This window comes from Rhyacophila brunnea, unplaced genomic scaffold (genome assembly GCF_057557595.1).
Source record: "Rhyacophila brunnea isolate RB1 unplaced genomic scaffold, BYU_Rbru_1.0 scaffold_1, whole genome shotgun sequence".
NCBI classification, from domain to species: domain Eukaryota; kingdom Metazoa; phylum Arthropoda; class Insecta; order Trichoptera; family Rhyacophilidae; genus Rhyacophila; species Rhyacophila brunnea.
Window position 1 is genome coordinate 44,182,648 of NW_028232751.1, and position 20,113 is coordinate 44,202,760.

The 20,113-nt window shown below is 34.5% G+C and overlaps 1 protein-coding gene across 1 annotated transcript in view; it reads right to left on the reverse strand.

Annotated features, from left to right (window-relative positions):
* The window catches only part of Neurl4 (neuralized E3 ubiquitin protein ligase 4), a 61,331-nt gene extending 47,781 nt beyond the window's left edge, over positions 1 to 13,550 (reverse strand). The window contains exons 1-2 of the mRNA XM_085944745.1: positions 13,245 to 13,550; positions 6,625 to 6,732 (exon numbers count right to left, since the gene is read on the reverse strand). Coding sequence (XP_085800871.1) covers positions 6,625 to 6,732; positions 13,245 to 13,403 — 267 coding nt within the window. The 5' untranslated portion in view covers positions 13,404 to 13,550. The remainder of the gene's footprint in view (positions 1 to 6,624; positions 6,733 to 13,244) is intronic.
* Between the last annotated feature and the right edge of the window lie 6,563 nt (positions 13,551 to 20,113).

Genomic DNA, 20,113 nt, shown 5'->3' on the forward strand with positions numbered 1-20,113 from the left:
TTAAATTCGTTTTAAGTAGGGTATACTTGAACGATATTGATACACGAATAATTTTACTTTGCTAATTAATTATTAGTTGTTTTTATTAGAAACAAATTTACATAAAATACACACTAATGACATTGGTAAATTAAATTTTCATGTTTATTTTAATGTTGCGTATTTTATCAATTAACAGAAACAATATTATAATCTTGTGAATATAATATTATCTTCTAGATTCTTTTCTTTTGAATAAATTATTCTCTTTATAAAAAATGATCATAAGAGTCAGCAGTTTATCTAGGTATTTAGTCATATTTTTATATTGGGGTAATATTTATATTAGGTGGGCAAAGGCTGACTATGGCCTCAATGATGTATACTGATGCCAATAGGTATACTTCTAAAAAATGTTGAGACGCCACTGTCCAAGAAAGTCAACAAATCCTATCTCTAGCCTCCGCGCGGTGTCCCCCGGGCAATGCAGATGATGTGCTGTATAATACAGCATATCTGTAGCTAATAGAGAAGGGTGCAAGGCGAAACTCTGGCGCCTTAAAACGAAAGACCTTTGGCTACGGGAAGGATCACCCAGACAGAAAAACCACACACCAACCCGTCTGGACAGCATGTGTGTTATATCCAAAACCTTCAAAAATGAAAACGAAAACTTCTAAAACCCGGCCCTTGTTCTCCGGAGGCCAAACTGATCACTGCAGCGATCAGCCAAAGAAGGCAGAGGGTGCTAACAATCCCCGGAGACCCGGAAAAGACTGCCAACAGATGACCATTGCTACGTATAATGCGAGGACATTGTCCAGCGATGCCAAACTTGTAGAGTTACAAGAAGAGCTCACGAATATCCACTGGGATGTTGTCAGACTCAGCGAAGTAAGACGTAAAGGTGAGGGTATTATCACTTTACAAAGCGGACATGTGCTGTATTACAAAGGAACCGTTGAAGGACGCACGAGCGGTGTTGGATTTATTGTCAACAAAACCTGGAAAGACCGCATAGTCGTGATAATCAAAATCAATGCTAGGTACCGGATTTAGATTTTGCAAGCATATGCTCCGACACAGAGCTATCCTGATGAAAAAGTGGAAGAGTTTTATGAGGAAATAACATCTTTGAAAAATAAAAGCCACTTCAACATCATAATGGGACATTTCAATGCATGTATTGAATCAGATGACGTAGCGGTCGGACATTTCGGATATGGCTCAAGGGATGGTAGAGGGGACATGCTTGTGGAGTTTGCTGAAACCAACAATTTTCACATCATGAATTCTTTTTTTCAACATAAACCTACACGTAAATGGACGTGGAGAAGCCCGTCAGGAAGGACCATCGAAATCGATTACATCCTCACTGACAGAAAATATACATTTTTAAACTGTAAGGTGATCAATCAGTTTAACACCGGCAGTGTTCACCGGATGGTGAGATGTAAGATAAGATTGAACGCCAAATCAGAAAGATCCAAACTGCAGAAGAAGTCAAATGCTCGCATATACCTGCAGAACAATACTGAATTCCAAGATGAACTCCAAAATGCACTATCGGCTTTCTTAGATGAGAACGAAACCGTTTCCCTATCCAACGCGGAGGATATAACGAATATCATTCTACAATGTGCAGAAAAAACAGGCGTAAAAAGCTCGGAAGTCACACCTCCCACCAAGCTTTCAAAGGCAACATTGAATCATATGGACCAGAGAAGGAAAACCAAGAGCGATAGACAAGCACAAAATGATATGGAGTTTTCATCACTTTGCAAAACCCTCCGAAGCAAGATAAGAGAAGACCTTCGTAAATTCAATGTAAACCTCATACAAGCAATTGTGAAAGCAGGAAGAAGTTTGAACAAAAACAAGCAGTGCTTGTCGATAGGAAAACGTCAAATCAAAGCACTAAAAGCAAAAGATGGTTCTATCAACAGAAATTAGGAACACTTGTTAAGCCGAGTTGAAGAGTACTAGAGCGATCTCTACAGTGATGACACTGACAATACAACTATAGACTTAGATCTTCAGAGAAATGGAAATTCGGAAGACTATTTTCCCGAAATCACATCCTGCGAAGTAACCCATGCTTTATATTACATGAAAAGTGGGAAAACCCCGGGGGAAGACGGTCTAACGATAGATATCCTCAACAAAGCGGGAAAGGATGCAAATGAAGTGCTTGCACAATTGTTCACAGCCTGCATACGCAAAGAGGATGTCCCAGAGGCATGGAAAATGCCAGCATTGTCATTCTTCACAAAAAAGTTGACAGAGAAGACCTAGCAAATTATCGTCCAACAAGTCTACTCCTTATTCTCTACAATACGTTCACAAAAATTCTCTCAAACCGTCTGCAAAATGTACTAGACGAGAACCAACCGAGAGAACAAGCCGGATTTAGAGGAGGATACAGCACTATGGACCATATCCAAGTCGTCAGAGAAATCATAGAGCGGTGCCAGGAATACAAACTGCCTCTATGCATGGGTTTTATAGACTATGAGAAGGCATTCGATTCGATAAATAAATGTTCAATACTCGACGCACTCAGAAAACAAGGAATCCCTGGGCGCTATATAAATATTTTCAATAATATATACAGTAGCGCAACAGCATCTGTATCCTCCATAAACCATCGCGCAGATTTCCTATCAGCAAAGGAGTCCGACAAGGTGATACAATCTAACCTAAACTATTTACAGAAGACTTATTCAGGCAACTTGACTGGAATGACAAAGGGATCCCCATAAATGGAGAATACCTGAGTCAAGTGCGCTTTGCTGATGACATAGTAATTTTCTCCCAAGACTCAGAAGACCTTCAAAGCAGAATGCAGGAACTCGCTGAAGTAAGCAACAAAGTAGGTTTGAAAATAAATGTAACAAAGACGAAAGTCATGTTCAACTGCTTTGCGGGCCAAAAAGAAATCCTCATCAATGGCACTCAGCTCGAACAGGTGAAAAGCTGCATCCATTTGGGACAACAAGTGTCTATAGATGGATGTATATTTGATGAAATTGTTCACAGAGTAAAGCTAGGCTGGAGTGCTTTTGGCCGCCTGAATAATGTCTTCAAAAGTGACCTTCGACTGTGTCTAAAGCGCAAAGTGTTCAACCAGTGTGTGCTTCCTGTGATCACATATGCGTGTGAAACATGGACCCTAAGTAAAAGAGAGATCCAGATACTTAGAGTAGAACAACGTGGTATGGACAAGTGCATGCTGGGCATAACGTGAAAGGACAAAAAGAGGAATGAGTGGATAAGGAAGCAGACAAGGGTTTGCGATGTAATAGAGTTTATTAAAAGCCTTGAATGAAGATGGGCTGGACACATAGCTTAAAGAAGAGACAATCGTTGGACAAATCTAGTCATCCAGTGGTATCCAAGAAGTACAAAACGTCCGCAAGGTAGACCTAGAGGCCGCTGGATCGATGAAATGATAAAGTTCTGCAGAAGTACGTGACAATGCAATACACAGGACTGAGAGAAGTGGAAGCAGCTTGAAGAGGCCTTCATCCAGCAGTGGTAGATTCAGGCTGATGATGATGATTTATATTTATTTTATACACAATTTTTAAACATACCAGAAAATAATATCCGTACCTCAGAGGCAGACGGATGCAACTCCGTTTTTGGAGAAAATGAGTTTTTTTAAGAATCGTCATGCTAAAGGCTTTATTTATTAGAGGCATAGAGATGGAAGTCCTAGTCCAAGATATGCATAGCATAAAGATGCAAATGCCATACCTACATTAGAAGCAGAAGGATGCAAATTCAATAATCCACTAAGATAAAATTCTCTCAAACCGTCTGCAATATGTACTAGACGAGAACCAGCCAGGAGAACGAGCTTTAGAGGAGGATACAGCACTATGGACCATATCCAAGTCATCAGAGAAATCAGAGCGGTAACAGGAATACAAGCTGCCGCTATCCATGGGTTTTATAGACTATGAGAAAGCGTTCGATTCCATAAAGAAATTTTCAATACATCGAGTATTGAAAATTTCTCGATTATTACTATGTAATAAAAATACTTTATGCAGTAATCAAATGTTTAAAATAAATATAAAGGATAATAAGGCTTCAAAATTATATAAATAGATTATCTACAACGTTGAATACGAATGTTAAGGCTAATACTTTTAAAATACCATAAAACTCCATTTTGACCTTCGTTGGGCATGTGGCCCTTTAACCTTTATTTGTTATATTTTAAAAAATCGGTTTCTGTCATTATTTATCAGTAATTTTTGCAGGTTTTACAAATTATGGTATATCTGTATATACATAAAATTTAATGTTTGTTTGGCTGTCTGTCCCGTATGCGTTCCTATACCATTCATCCGATTGCGATGAAACTTTGGTGAATTGTTGTGTGCACACCTGCGAAGGTTTCTGAATTAGAAAAACCATCTTCTTTTTCTTCATTCTATCTTCTTTTATTCATATAGTTCCTATACAATTCATCCGATTGCAATGAAACTTTAGTCAGTCGTTGTGCGCACACCCGCTAAGGTTTCTAAATTAGGACAACCATCTTCTTCTTCTTTTTCTATTCTATCTTCTTTTATTTGTATGTCGTCCTATACCATTGATCCGATCGCAATGAAACTTTGGTGAGTTGTTGTGCGCACGTCCGCTAAGGTTTCTGAATTAGTACAACCATCTTCTTCTATTTTATCTTTTATTCGTATGCATTCCTATACCATTAATTCGTTTGCAATGAAACTTTCGTCAGTTGTTGTGCGCACGTCCGCGAACATTTCTAAATCAGTACAACCATCTTCTTCTTATATTCGTATGCGTTCCTATACCATTCATCCTATTGCAATGAAACGTTGGTAAGTTGTTGTGCGCACACCCGAAAAGGTTTCTGAATTAGTACAACCATCTTCTTCTCCTTCTTCTTCTATTCGTACGTGTTCTTATACTAAATTTGGAAAATCCATGGTTCTCACATGGACAGCTGTATGTGGCTTGCTCACGCGTTGGAACAACTTCTGATTTAGTCGTGTACGCACCAGATGGAAAAACAAAAAATATTGTGTATCCAAAAGCACTTCAATAAATAGAATTAAAACACTTTATTTCTTTGAGTGGCATTGCAACCAGTGGCGGCCGGTGATTTTTTGGATTGTAATTTTTGAGGGTGCGCTGGAAACCTACCTTATTGAAAAATGAAATCAATTCGACCTTATTTTTGATTTGACAAAACGTTATTGACATTTGGGAAATTACCTGTATATTTTATATTTTTAATAAAACATGTTGCGAGTTACTTAAATCTTTATTGGATTTATTTTAAGAAACGATTGCATCTCTTATAGTAGATAAATACCTCTTACTTTCAACGTAAGCCATCTTATTCTATATAAGTACATTATCTTTAGCAATTTGTACACTGTATGAATAATGATTATTATGAAACTGTACTTTGTGAAATAGTATTAAGATTTATTAGCTTATCACTAGAATTCATGAATTAATAATTTTTTATACCTATTATAAATAACCGACATCATTTCGCATTTAGTGCACACAGGATAATGAAATATTAATTTTCCAGAAATGCGGTAGGTACCAAAATTATTTTTATCTTCATTGATTTAATTTGCAGTACTACTGCAGGACATTCTATTATATTCCTTATCCATTTTAAATTTATAAAATAATGAATTCTATTGTATTAAGTTTAACAGGCATTTTACATACGAGATTGCTAAATATGTCGCAGCGTCTATAATAACAATAACAAACCATAATTCAAATCTGTAATTGTTCTCTACTCAGAACAATATGATGTCATTTTACCCGGTCGGCGCTCGATATTCTGGAATTTATGCATGGCGTAAGTGATTAGCACGGTTTAAGTTGTTTTATAATGGCTTTAGTTAATACTAAGCTTTGGGTTCATTTTAAGTAAACAAAATTATTGCCGGAGCGCAAACGATTTCAGCGAGGATGACGTACACGGTGCATAGTGCCCGTATTATCGCCGATTGGGAATGTGGGCACATCGGTTTGTGGTTTGCATTACAATAAGTGAGCGATAATATTAAAAACCTATGAAGAAAAAATATGATTTACGATTTTGAACGATGTTTCATAGCAATGCAAGCAGTGCGGTGCACTTGCATGATGTTAGACCAGCCGCCGCTGATTGCAACGCATGCCGGGTACTCGCTAGTATTCTATAAAATAACACAAATAATATGTATGTATTTTTTGCTAGATTTTGCCCATATGTGTAACTTACTTGGAAATATATTTGATTATATTTTATGAAAGTGCTTTGATTAGCAAGCAGTCAACTCACAAGACTTCAATATTAACCTTATCACTGCCAGCCAATTTTTACTTGGTGAACACTTATAGGCCAGCTTTTTTTGAATTTTTATAAATAGGAACAGAATGATACATATTTGTGAAAATTTACCAAATCAACATGTTTCTCGAGTTTATCGTGAATATTTTCACACTAAAATGACAAATATTGTTTATAAAATATATACAAACAGTTCATACAGAAGTTATGACGTTTACAAGAACCCGCGAGTTAACTCGTCCGTGGCCTGACGCGACATACATGCTTTGACAAGTTAAGGTGGCAGAAATAAGTATGTTGCTTACCCAAGATGCGTAACAACCCGTAAGCTTAGTAGCAGTGGATGGTAAGACTCTAGAACCAGGATCAAAAGTAACTCCGCCAATCTCTATGCTTCCACTCCAATTATTCATCTGTTGGAAAGAAAGGAAATGATTGGTATATTGAAATGTGTAATTAATATCATGAATTCAGTGTAAACCGAAAGTATTAGGTAAACTTAAACTAAAAAATGTTACAAATACATAAAATATGCGCAAATCTTTAGCCACGTGAGTATGTATTACAATTAACCTGAAATGCGAATAAAAGAAATATTTTTGGACCAATAAATTAGTGTTGAAACTAAATCTTTTATATCATTCATTGTACAATAAAAAAAGATAATTAAAAATGTTTTCTTCTTCTTCTTCCGCCCCTTAGTCGGAGCATATGGATACCACGCGACACCTCCAAGAATCCCTGTCCCTCGCTAGTCTTCTTGCTTTGTTCCAGGTTAAACCAGCATCACGTAGTTTCGCCGAATACACTTTATAGATGGTATTAAGCGGCCTTCCAGGACGCCATAATACGGTCGGCTTGAAGAACAGGCAAGCCAGGTTCTGGCATCCGCAGCACATGGCCGAGCCAGGTTCAACATCGCCTCATCACCCTCAGAGTGATGAGAGGCTGCTTGGTGCGTTCTCTTTTCTCCTCGTTGCTCACCCAGTGTCCGTCGCAAACATCTGTTTTCAAAGCTCAGTATATATGAGCCTTCGTAAAGTGCCATGATTCGCTACTGTAAAGCAGCACCGTCAGAATGCAAGCATTGAATAGGCAGCATTTGGTTTTGACTGAGTACAATCGTGAGTTCCAGACACTCCACATCGAGTTGAAAGTTGCTCCAGCCATTCCCATTCGGATAGCGAGCTCTCTCTGTAAAATGCCATCTCCCGTGATGTGTACCCCCAGGTATTTGAAGCTGTCGACGCTCTCGGTGTTTTGCCAGTCGCTGATCATAGGGAAATCTGGATCAGGACAGGTGCTATTACACAAAACGTTAGTTTTCATCACGTTGATTTTCAAACCAATGCGAGATGAGTTATCATGCAACCTGTCGATTGTCTCTTGAATGCCCTCGATTAAGTTGTCAAATAAGACAGCGTCATCGGCGTATTCCAGGTCGCATAGCTTCACCATGGGGGTAACAGGTATGCCTCGGTCAGGTAGTATTGACTTCTGTAGTATGAAGTCAAAGAGCGGATGAAGAGAAACGAAGCAAGGACACAACCCTGTCTGACTCCGGTCGTGACCCGGAACCATTCCGTGACAGTGTCACCAATTCTGACACAGCACTCGCTATTCTCATGCAGGCATTTGATTATGGCAATGATCTTGGGAGGGATCCCGTATACTCCCAGTATCCTCCAAAGGGAGGGGCGGTGCAGACTGTCGAAGGCCTTCTCATAATCCACAAAAAAGCAGGCCAACGGATTGTTCAGCTCATCGAGAAGACATTGAAGGTTGTAGATTTGGTTTGCACACGCTCGTCCAGGTAGAAACCCGGCCTGGTTTTTCCAGAGGACGTGCAATATTGGGTCCCTTATTCTCATCAAGAGGATATTTGCCAAATCTTTCTCGGAACAGTTAGTAGCGTAATGCTTCGGTTATTATCGCAGCTAAGAGGGTCACCTTTTTTCTGAAGTGGGATGATTTCACCGTTCACCCAGTCTTCGAGGTCTCAGCTGGCGACTAAGTTTTGTCAACCAAATCTAAACATAAGTGCAGTGAGAAAGCATGTTACTGTGATGTTAGCGATGATGCGACATTGAATGCGTAGCAGGTGCATCATGTGAAATACCAGGAGTTCGAACTTTCTCGCGAACTACGGGAACCAACTCAAAGATTTGTCTTTTAAATAACCGTTCTCCACACAGAATATGTCCGTAACATATTGAGGTTATCTTGTATTGTGGAAATAGTATTATTGCGTGTTATGGTGTTACGTAGTTGGGATAAACCTGCCGGAGAACTTTCATCCTAATTATTGCAGATAATTGAGGTTCTTTTGTGTGTTATGTTCATATTAATACGTATATAAAACGGCCACATATATTATTATAATTCGGATATGTGTAATGAAGAATCTCACTAATTCGGCACTATCTGAGTCAGAAAAACTTTCTTCACAAATTTTATGTTTTGCTAACACCAATACATCACAACAGATTTTTTAGATTAACATGAGAAAAAAAACATAATTAATCTTGAATTCAAACACTTTTTTATTTTCCAATTTTCCACACATTCCATTAATCCGGCACTATCAGGTTTTTATAGTGCTGGATTATTAAAAATGTTGGAAATGTACGTGCATCCAACGCAACTATTGTGTTTCCCATTAGATGGCCATTAGATATAATTAGGATGTTATTTAAGAATATAATATCGACCGTGTTTAGGAAAAAAGCCGTAACCCCCACAGAACAAATTTTACAGGAGGGGCAAAAACCGTTTTTTGAATGATTTTAGTTTAATATTTTTAAAAAAAATAGGCACATACATTGGGTGCATGATGATTGCTGATTTGGTGTAAGATATTTTCGATCTAATAATAATTAAAGAAGTTATTACAGAAAAATAATTAAAATCGATGGTTACGCCCTTTTTCCTAAACACAGTCGATATATTGAATATTGTTAAAATGGTTTCCATTGTAGCTGTTGAATTATGCCACCTGTACAACATGTGCATGGTTGTCAAACTGACTTGCGCGGTCGTAAACGTAAAACATTAAACTTCAAATATAGTGCGTTTTTTGCTGGCAGGTTCGCCATTATCGTTCTACTGCGCAGGCGCGGATCGGAAAAATATTACTATCGCATTGAAAATTCAGAAGCTTCCAAACTCTTGATCCTTGCATGCTTGTCTTGCCAACTGCTTGATTATACATATTTCTTTCTTTCGACCATGTCCGATCCTAATAGGATCATATGGGCCTCCACAGGTGGAGGTTTGTATTAACAGATTTTATTTTTACGAGAAATGGATGTCAGCCACTTGCTCAACCTATTAGGTCCATACTCTGACTAATACACAAATTGAAAAACAATATGTGTACTTGCCAGACCCAGGATTCGAACCTGGGACCCTCGACTCTATAGGCCGGCATTTAAGCCACGCGGCCATCGTGGGTGCATATTTACCAATACATTTTTTACTGTCAATAGTAAATCCATGTACATGTAAACGGAGTATTAAGGATTGAAGCACTAAGCATGGATACGTAGAGAATAATTAGGTACTTAATTAATCAATATAATGCTTTCTTAATAAAATTATATTGTTCTAAATAATATGTCCGAGATAGGAACGAATAAGAAAATGTATTCTGTCTCTATCTATACACGTATAGTATTTAAGCAACGGCCTATCTGAATAGTCTTGATAATGGTGTTACAACCGAAATAGCTATCGACTAACCTTTGAAAAACCTGTAGAATTTAATATTAATTATATTTTCATTTCTTGTAAAATGGAATTCTACCAAGTAAATGCTAACTCAATTAATATATATATTTTCTTTCAATTCCATTCTGATAATATTAAGAAATTTTTCATAAACTATTGTAATACCTACCTACTATATCCTAGTACAGGGATGGCGAACCTTTTTACGTACGCGTGCCAAAATTTCTCAAATAATATTTTTCAACTGTTTGACGTGCCAAGCAGTTTTTTTTGTGACGAAAAAAAATTTTTAGTTGTCTAAAAAATTGTTTTTAGAGTTCTATTAAAAAGGTTTAAAAATGACAATTGAATTATTGATATTATATCTTTCACCGTATTTCTAGCCGAAGGCATATCTATTATAATTTGAATATTTTTTTCTTGTTTTCAAATCACTCAAAGAGATCGTTTAAGCATTTAAGCCACCCTTCTTTCATATTATATTCTCCATCACTTAGCGGTTTTCCATTTTAGAGATTATGTTTGAGGTTAAAATAATGAGCAGTTATTATAATTAAGTGACTGCTGATAATTAATTTTGTAAGATTTGTTGATTGCATATTTTTATTTTTAATTACCCGATCCTAAGGACCGACCTATGCAATCGTATATTTACATTAAACATAATGATTATTCTTTAAAATGATTTGCCTGCAATTCTTTATACAATGCGATTTGTCATTATTTATGGATGTATTTCGTCGTTTCTGTCTCCGCATAGATTGGTACCTACCTAAACATAATATGAAAAACCGAAGAAAATACGCATGGCTATGTCGTCATTATTTTTTAATATTATATATAAGTAAGTACTTTCTTCACTATATATATTCGTAAAACTTTTTTATAAAAAAAATATTTTAAATAAGGTCAGGGCTGGTAAGTGCGTCTATGCGTTATAATTAAAAAAAAAAAAAAAACAACTTTCAAGAAAACAAATGATGTGTGGGTAGGTCTTTATATGTTGGCTTCAACTGTATTTGTTTAAGGTGCTGATTTATGAACGTTCATTGATATTTTTGTCTATGAATTTTGACAGTTGGCAAAACATGTTCTCGTTGAGTGGAGTGTTTTTTAATCATCCATAATATTTCATACAGAAGAGAGGATTGAAGCTTCTAATCATTGTAAATTATATAATCAATGTCCTATGTTCGCTACATGAATGTTTTAAAATAAAAAATTGATGTTTCTATAAAGATATTTGATATATAAAAACATGCTCTATATTTTGACAAATGGGGAACTGCGTCACTTCAGATGGGGCAAGTGCGGTATATGCCGCACTTGCCTCGTATGCAGTGGTTTTAAACTATTTTGACTCTAAATGTGTTTTAGGTTTTTGGATTTCCGTGAAAATGGTGAGAAATTATAAAAGAAAGAATGATAAAGCGTCCTATTCTAATGAAAGCTTAGAAGAAGCAATTCAAAAGGTAAAAACAGGAGAATAAAGCGGATATCAAGCATCCAAACATTTCAGCATACCCAGAATGACAATTATGGACAGAATAAACAGTAGGAGGGGGCAAAAATCGTTTACACTTGGAAGAGATACTGCATTAAGAAAAGATGAAGATAAATTGACAAGAAATCTTCATATCATGGAAAAATACGGGTTTGGATTGAGTAGGAAAGAAGTTATGGAATTAGTGGCTCACTGTGTAAATTCAAATAAATTACAAACATTCAAAAATGGATTTCCTGGCAAAGAATGGCTCAATGTATTCACGAAAAGAAACAAATCGTCTGTGAAAAAACCGCAAGCCGTTAAAAATGTGCGTAAAAGAGCATGTGATCCTTTCCAAAACCTTATTTTGATCTCTTTAGAAAATAAGCCCTCGCGAATTTGGAATTTTGATGAGACCTCATTTTCCAGTGATTCAAGAAAGACCAAATTGTGGGTGTGAAAAGTTATCCTGCAACAAGGATAATATCTTCCAGTGGAAAAACAAACACCACAGTTTTGTTGGGAGTAAACGCTGAAGGGGGAAAATCTCCCCCTCTTATAATTTTTAAAGGAAAACACATGTGGGATGAGTAGACGTCATCTGAGGGCTATGCAGATACTGTTTACGCTTCGTCAAAATAAATCAAATTCAAAAATAGTAAAATTTTCTGATTCTGGATTACCCACAGTCAAACGTGTACGTAAGTGTAAGGATCATTGTGACAATAAAAGAATATTATTCATGCACCCTGTTGTTGAAGACCCAGCTGAAATTCAACATGTTGAAGATATAGTATACGAACTTCCTCAACCGCAGATTGGAAGAAGGGGACGATTTATTTTTAAACATTCGTTTGTTGGTTTAAATATACAATAATATTTATTACCTATGTCTACAAACTTTATTTTTGTTCAAATACATTATTTTTCGTAATTTTGTTTAATTGTTTTCTTTTATTTTTTCTGGTTATTAAGCCCCTGATTACCATTTATATGACGCACTTACCCCATATTCAGTTTTTTCTCAATTGTGCGCCGTATTTCTTTGGTATTAGAGAACATTTTCAAATGTCACGTCAAATATTCTCGTAAAATTTGAAAGAAACTGACCATAGAGAACAGAATACAGTACTACAACCCATAGACGCACTTACACTAATGATGGGAAAGTGCGTCTAGTTCACTTGTTTCTTCTTTTTTTTTTAAGTGAAGATAATTGTTAAGATTTTGAAATTTTATTATCAGAGCTTGATAAAGAAATTAATTTACAATACATTAGTATCTAAACAGTTACTCAATACTTTACACATTTATCACAAATGGGGATTTTCATAGATTGAAATAATTATATGCAGCACTGACCTTATTTAAAATTTAAAAAAAATAAATCGTAATATTTCTTTTCTCTTCAACATGAAACATTCGCGTGCCATGTAAAATCATCTCGCGTGCCATAGGTTCGCCATCCCTGTCCTAGTATATCCATCAATAAAATATTCAACTATATTTTTTGACAGTCTCAATGCATTGTTATAAATATTAATTTAAATATGGAACTAAAGGGTAGACAATGTGAAACATTAACAAAACCGTAATATATCTCACAGATCGTGCATAATATATCGAAAATCCTTTTAAAAGATATTGGCATGCAGATGCAGACATACAGACTGCGATGTAATAAAAATGTGTTTGACAAATTATACAAACCTTTCTATCGATGACAACTTCAAAAGGCACGTCGCTTATAAGTGGTTGACCACTAAATACTATCCCATGATCAAATTCATCGGAATTCCTTGTCGCTGTCCGGTGTTTATTAGAAAGAGTTATATTCTTGCCGCAATTCCTATGAAAATGCTGCGCCATTTCACTAAATAGATAGTATTACAGTATTCCTAAGAATAATTCAGAAGCTTGTGGATATTTTGCATTAACTATTGCTCGGTATAATAAATAGTATGTACACTGAACCAAACGCCGCACAAGACCAAATTATTGACACAAAATGAAATGACAGTGACAGTTCACAGCAGTGTTGCCATATTTTGAAAGTAGCCTCCAAAATTATAGTATTTGGGAATAAAATATAGTACGCGTTGTCGTCTGTTAAAAATGTATAGGTTTTTTGTAAAAAAAAATAACGGAGAATTTAGTGTTTTTTTTTTATTTTAGTTTTATTTTTTAGTTAGTTTAGTGTGTAAATATTTCACCGCGGGCCGCAGGTTCCCAGTTTTTCATAGTCGGCTCGTTTTTTTCAGGATAAATATTTCACCGCGGGCCGCAGGTTCCCAATTTTCAAAGACAACTCGATTGCGACATGGAAAATGCGAAATTATAGTACTTTTATATTAAATTGTAGTACGATACTCAAAATTAAAGTATTTTGGGCGTACTATACCTGTTTCATATCGTACATAGTACGCGGACCAAAATTATAGTACAAATACTATAATTATGGTACGGTTGGGTTGGGTTGCGTATTTTCATATCTTTGTACAGAAAATTATTGGTTTTGGATAATCATAAAATTATTTGTATTTAATTATTATTATTATTATATATTAATTATTTATAGTAACGAGTTGCTGATTTTTTATTTTTATATATTTTATCTAATATAAAAATATGGTAAATTACAAAGACTGCAATGTCTTTGTAAATTATTTGTTTTAAGATTTAAATTTCGATATTACGAAATTAAACCATCGAGTTTTGGCGCCAATCTCTATTGCCTAGGTGATCGGACAAAACATAATGCCAGGGGAAAAATGAAACATTAATTTTTGTGGAATCTATTTATTAATTAAATTTTAAACGAAATATATATATACTTACATTTAATAATATTGAAAAAAAAAATTTTTTTTCAAGTGAAAGGTAAGTATAATACTTATATACTTTCATTTTTTTTACAATACCGTTATTGTGAAAATATTGATTTTTTTATATATGAGTATATAAAATTGTATAATGCAATCACTGTATGTTGACCATTCGGCGTAAATGGGCATTTTCGCCAAAGTTTGTACATTGCGTTTTTGGCATGTCCCATGACTTTGATTGATTTTTTCATAGTTATTATATTATAAAATGTTGGAAAGTTATGTACTTTTAACATGCAAATTTATTAATTTACTCTATTCAATCAGTTAAATACAACTATCTGACCTGTATATATTTTTAATTGATTATTTAGATCGAAAGGTAGTGCGTTTTTACCATGTCCCACCCATAAATTCAAATAAACAAAGTCTGATTTCGTCATTAATTTTGAGTGTGTAAAATTAAATTCGTAGTGTTTTCAACAGCTTACATTATATATTTTTGGAAAATATATAGTTTTTTCGTAAATTTGTACCAATATTGAAAAAAAATCACGTTTAAAGTGTGTCCCAGGATATTTGAAAAAGTGGAACTCCACATTCCGTTACCACGATTTTAGCATGAAGGCGAAAAATTTTCACTATAAATATGTTTTTTTTTAATGTAGCAACATTTTTGTATAACACTGATCGCCATGTACACTTTAAATTGTTGGTGTGTGTCGGTATCGCTATCGGAACAGGTTGCTTTCTGGGTTGGTCATTTAAGAAGTTCCACTACTGTTACCACGATTTATAAGGTAAGAAAACACATATTTCTATTTCACATACTACACATATGGAGCTTATCTTTCATACTACAGATATAATAAAACATATCGCAGGTTTAACAATAAAACTAAGCTAAATTTTGGCTTCAAACACTTCTGAAACAGAATCCGTTACTTCCACTCCGAAACTATATTGGTGGTAACGTATATGTGGAATGTAAAAGTAACGAAATGGCATGCATAAAGTTGGGTTTACAGTGTGTGTTTAGTTCTTCATAGATTATAAAAAAAAATATTTTGTCTGTTCGTATGAAAAACAAAAATATTTTCATTAAAAAATATAAAAAATAACCTGACTATAATATAATAATATAATAAAGATTAAAAAAGTATGTGATATGTCTGAATACGCAAAAATAGCGCACATAAAAGTATGGAGATAAAAAAAAACAACAGAAGGAAAAGAAAAAACACCAGACTGAAATAATTGCGAGACAGGCACTGGCTCTGTCATACTCTTTCTGTTATACGCCACCAAAATTTTAAAACTTCTCCATACATTTTAGGCATAGAAATTTATAAAAATGTATGAAAAAGTATTTTTTTGTCACGTTTAACAGAAATGTGTACTCTCGATTAGATTTAATACCTAGAACTGTAGGTATTCACGAAATGTCAGAAAAGTACGTCTTGATTACAATCAACCTGTATAGCTACATTTTATGTTGATGAATACAATTAAATTTCAAGACAACATAAAGTCGAACTTGGTTATTACGAGGAAGATGGGACCGACTGAATTTGCTTGTTATAAGCGTTACTCGTTATATCAGAGAATAGGTATTTTTAAATGAGCATGTCACATTACACAAAAAGCCGAAAATAAAAAATTTGGAAACCATCGTAAAAATCCCCGAAACGAGCATGGCATTCATAAACTACAAAAGAAGTTGTTTATTGTAATTAACGCTGGTAGGTACCTACGGACTTCACAAACCTTGGATTTTTCAACCATATGCGTGGATACTTTTTTATTATTGTCGGTGAAACACCAATAAGGTAGGTACTTAGACACTTTACTAGTGTCATAAACGTAATCCGACCCCGGCGGCATCCTGTCCAATCGGATTTTATTGCTTAGGGTCGAAATGTTTTAAAACGGTCGACACATTAACAGTATTTTAGCTCGGTATATCCGATAAGTTGCTCGTTATAACAGTGAAAGAATTAAATGTATGGCGAAAATCATAAACCAATTGTCAACAAATGTTTCGTTATTACATCCGAGATCTCGCTATGTCAGAGATCGTAATAACCGAGTTTGACTATAATTATTTTCGTAAAAGTTATATACTCCGTGCCGCGCTAGGAACTCGCGTCTGAATCCCTTGCTGATTTTTTTTTTCATATATTGTTAATTTGCTTAAAAATATTTTTTATCTGAGTTACAAATAATATAAATGCCAAATAAAGTTATGGTAATGTATAGTGTGTCAAAATTATTACCTACCTTATTTTACAAGTATATTATGAAATTTATTATAAAATATGTCTATTTTAGTGATTAAGTTTGATTTGTTTTGTTATTTTGACGCACGTTGAATATTTATCTGTCTATCAAAAAATTCAAATAAATTTCATAAAACAAAAATTTGTTTTTATGGTAACATGTAACTTAAGCTTTACAAATTACACTCCGTTACCATTTCGTTCCATTCCGAAAATGTCCCCAAAAAAGTTGAACGTTAACTATTTTTCATTTGATTATTAAATAACGAAACTTATTTATTTTTCCAATAAAATTTAGTAAAAGTGATTATTGTCTTTAAAAAAATAGCAGAACGAACATTGATTGGTTTTTTCAAATACTAAAGGAAAAATGCTCTGCCATTATAGACATAGGGTAACGGAGGGGAACGAAATGTGCCCAAGAATTAAAATTCAATAATATTTTTTGACTATTTGTAGTTTTATTTTGAAGTGTATGGTTTTTTTAATCTAATAGAGCTCTTTTAAGTGATAAAAAGTGTTTCATTCATGTTTTAAAAGCTAAGTTTCGTAGTCACGGAACGGAAACTTATTATGCCCAATTTCATAATAAAAATGATATAAATATTGTATTAATCAATATTTTGCTGAAAAATTGCTATCACCAATTCAGCAATAGAACAAGGAATCTGCTAGCTATATAAAAATGGTTAATTTGAGTGAAAAAATAATATTACCCAAATTTCAAACATGTCAAACTTTGGCGAAAATGCCCAAATAGCTCAATTTATCTGAAAGTACACTACAATAATCTCGATTGACATTTTGGCAATAAAGCTGCTAGATTTACCATACTATAGGTTAACACAATTTATTGTAAAACCATTTAAATGATTAAATTAGGGAAAATACGAGATATGGAACGGATTGTAAAATGCATTTATTTTATGGCGCTTTGGAAATAATTTGTATCCACAAAGTATGTATAATTGTATACAATTATCTTGTTTGTCCATTTTCAACGGAACCCTGATAAGGATTAAATCGGTGATGTTTGGGCATAACCTGATAACTGCTTTTTTGGCTATTTTATGTTAAGAGTAAAAAGTTTGTCAGTATTGTATGTTCTTTCATTTGGTAATAACATGGTATCTGCATTTCAATTCAAAATGCCTCAAACGCGTTGATAATATCATGATATGTGAACAAACACAACAGTTAGTTTGGTCAAAACACGACAACGGATCTTATCATATTTTGATCTTACTACGAGTAGTAACTGTAAGCGCTTGGCCGTAGTCATGGGGCGTGTACGACGCGGAATAGGTGCGGGGACGGGCACGGGTAGAGTGTCCGTAGTAGCCCGCGCGCGTCCGGTCGTGTTCAGCGTCAAATCAGGGATAGGAAACTATAAACACAGAAAAGTTTTTGCTAGAAAACTCCTATTTGAAATATCAAAATATGGGGACAATGAAATCAAAATGGATAGCACTTTAACAGAAGAATTTTATAACTTATACAAGAAACTACGGGAACAACCAGACAATTTTTTCGAATAAGAGTAACATGGGAAAATATTTGACAAGTATATTCTAATTGATTTAAGGTTTTTACTATTCTTTTTGAGTAATTTTTTGCGATCCGAGTATCGCCTTTCAGCATCTTCAAACACCACCAATGGTGAATACACACTGTCATGTAATACAGTTAATTCCTGTCTATTTGGTAAATTTATACTTATTAATTTAAATTTAAATTCCATCAAGTACCCTTGGTCGATAATATAATTTGGTTATATATTGGATAATATATAAGGAAACTAAGTTTAAAAATGACTTTTCGGTTCATATGGTGTGAATGTAGGTGTAGAGTATACGCTTCATAACTTTACACCTCGGTTCTAGGGTGGAAATGACGTACCTACTTAATATATTTTATTTTTTTATGATTATATTTTTTTATTAAGGAAAACAAACATTTACATAGATTACAAATATGTATAAAATAAATTAGAAAAAAGATATTGCAACCAGCAAAGTTTCCATAAAAATTATAATATAGTTAAGCCTAACAATATATAAAGCAAGAAGAACATAAAATGCAGAGAAATTAGATAAAGAGATAAATGAGAAAGAATATTGAATAACTATAGACAAAAAAAAAACATTTTTAAGTACCGTTATAAATATAAGTATACAATATTATATGTATGTTAAGAATTATTGAAATTTAAACATATTATTTTTACATATAATATTATTTATAAAGTAAAAAGTGCAAATTATAAAACCTATACCTATTTTACATCACTTCGCACTATATATGCTTTGCGAAGATAATACCACAAATGCACATGACGCGCGCGGTAAGCTCATGATGGTTTGAGACACCCGCTGCTCGTTCGTTTCCCGCATTGGCGCCAGTGTTGCCAACCGTACTATAATTATAGTATTTGTACTATAATTTTGGTCCGCGTACTATGTACGATATGAAATAGGTATAGTACGCCCAAAATACCATAATTTTGAATATTGTACTATAATTTAATATAAAGTACTATAATTTCGCATTTCCCATTTCGCAATCGAGTCGTTTTCGAAAATTTCACGGCGAAATATTTTTCCTAAGAAAACGAGCCGACTATGAAAAATGGGGAACCTGCGGCCCGCGGAAAAATATTTTTCCTAAAAAAAACGAGTCGACCATGAAAAATTGGAAACCTGCGGCCCGCGGTGAAATATGTACACATTCTGCTAAATTCTCTGTAATTTTTTTTCTGAGAAACAAAAAACCTATACATTTTCAACAGATGACAACGCGTACTATATTTTATCCCCAAATACTATAATTTTGGAGGCTCTGTACTATAATTCCACTTTCAAAATATGGCAACACTGATTGGCGCCCATCCATTCAGTGCGGACATCTCTATGCGCGCAGTAATATGCGCTTGGCCGTAGTCATGGGGCGTCTTCGACGCGGAATAGGCGCGGGGACGGGCACGGGTAGAGTGTCCGTAGTAGCCCGCGCGCGTCCGGTCGTGTTCAGCGTCAAATCAGGGATAGGAAACCATAAACACAGAAAAGTTTTTGCTGGAAAACTCCTATTTGAAATGGCAAAACTTTGCAGCAAAATATGGGGACAATAAAATCAATATGGAAAGCACTTTAACAGAAGCATTTTATAACTTATACAAGAAACTGCGGGAACAACCAGACAAATTTTTCGAATAAGAGTAACATGAGCAAATATTTGATTAAGTTTATTCTAATTGATTTAAGGTTTTTACTATTCTTTTTGAGTCATTTTTTGCGATCCGAGTATCGCCTTTCGGCATCTTCAAACACCACCAATGGTGAATACATACTGTCATCTAATACAGTTAATTCCTGTTTATTTGGTAAATTTATATTTATTAATTTAAATTCCATCAAGTACCCTTGGTCGATAATATAATTTGATTATATATTGGATAATATATAAGGAAACTAAGTTT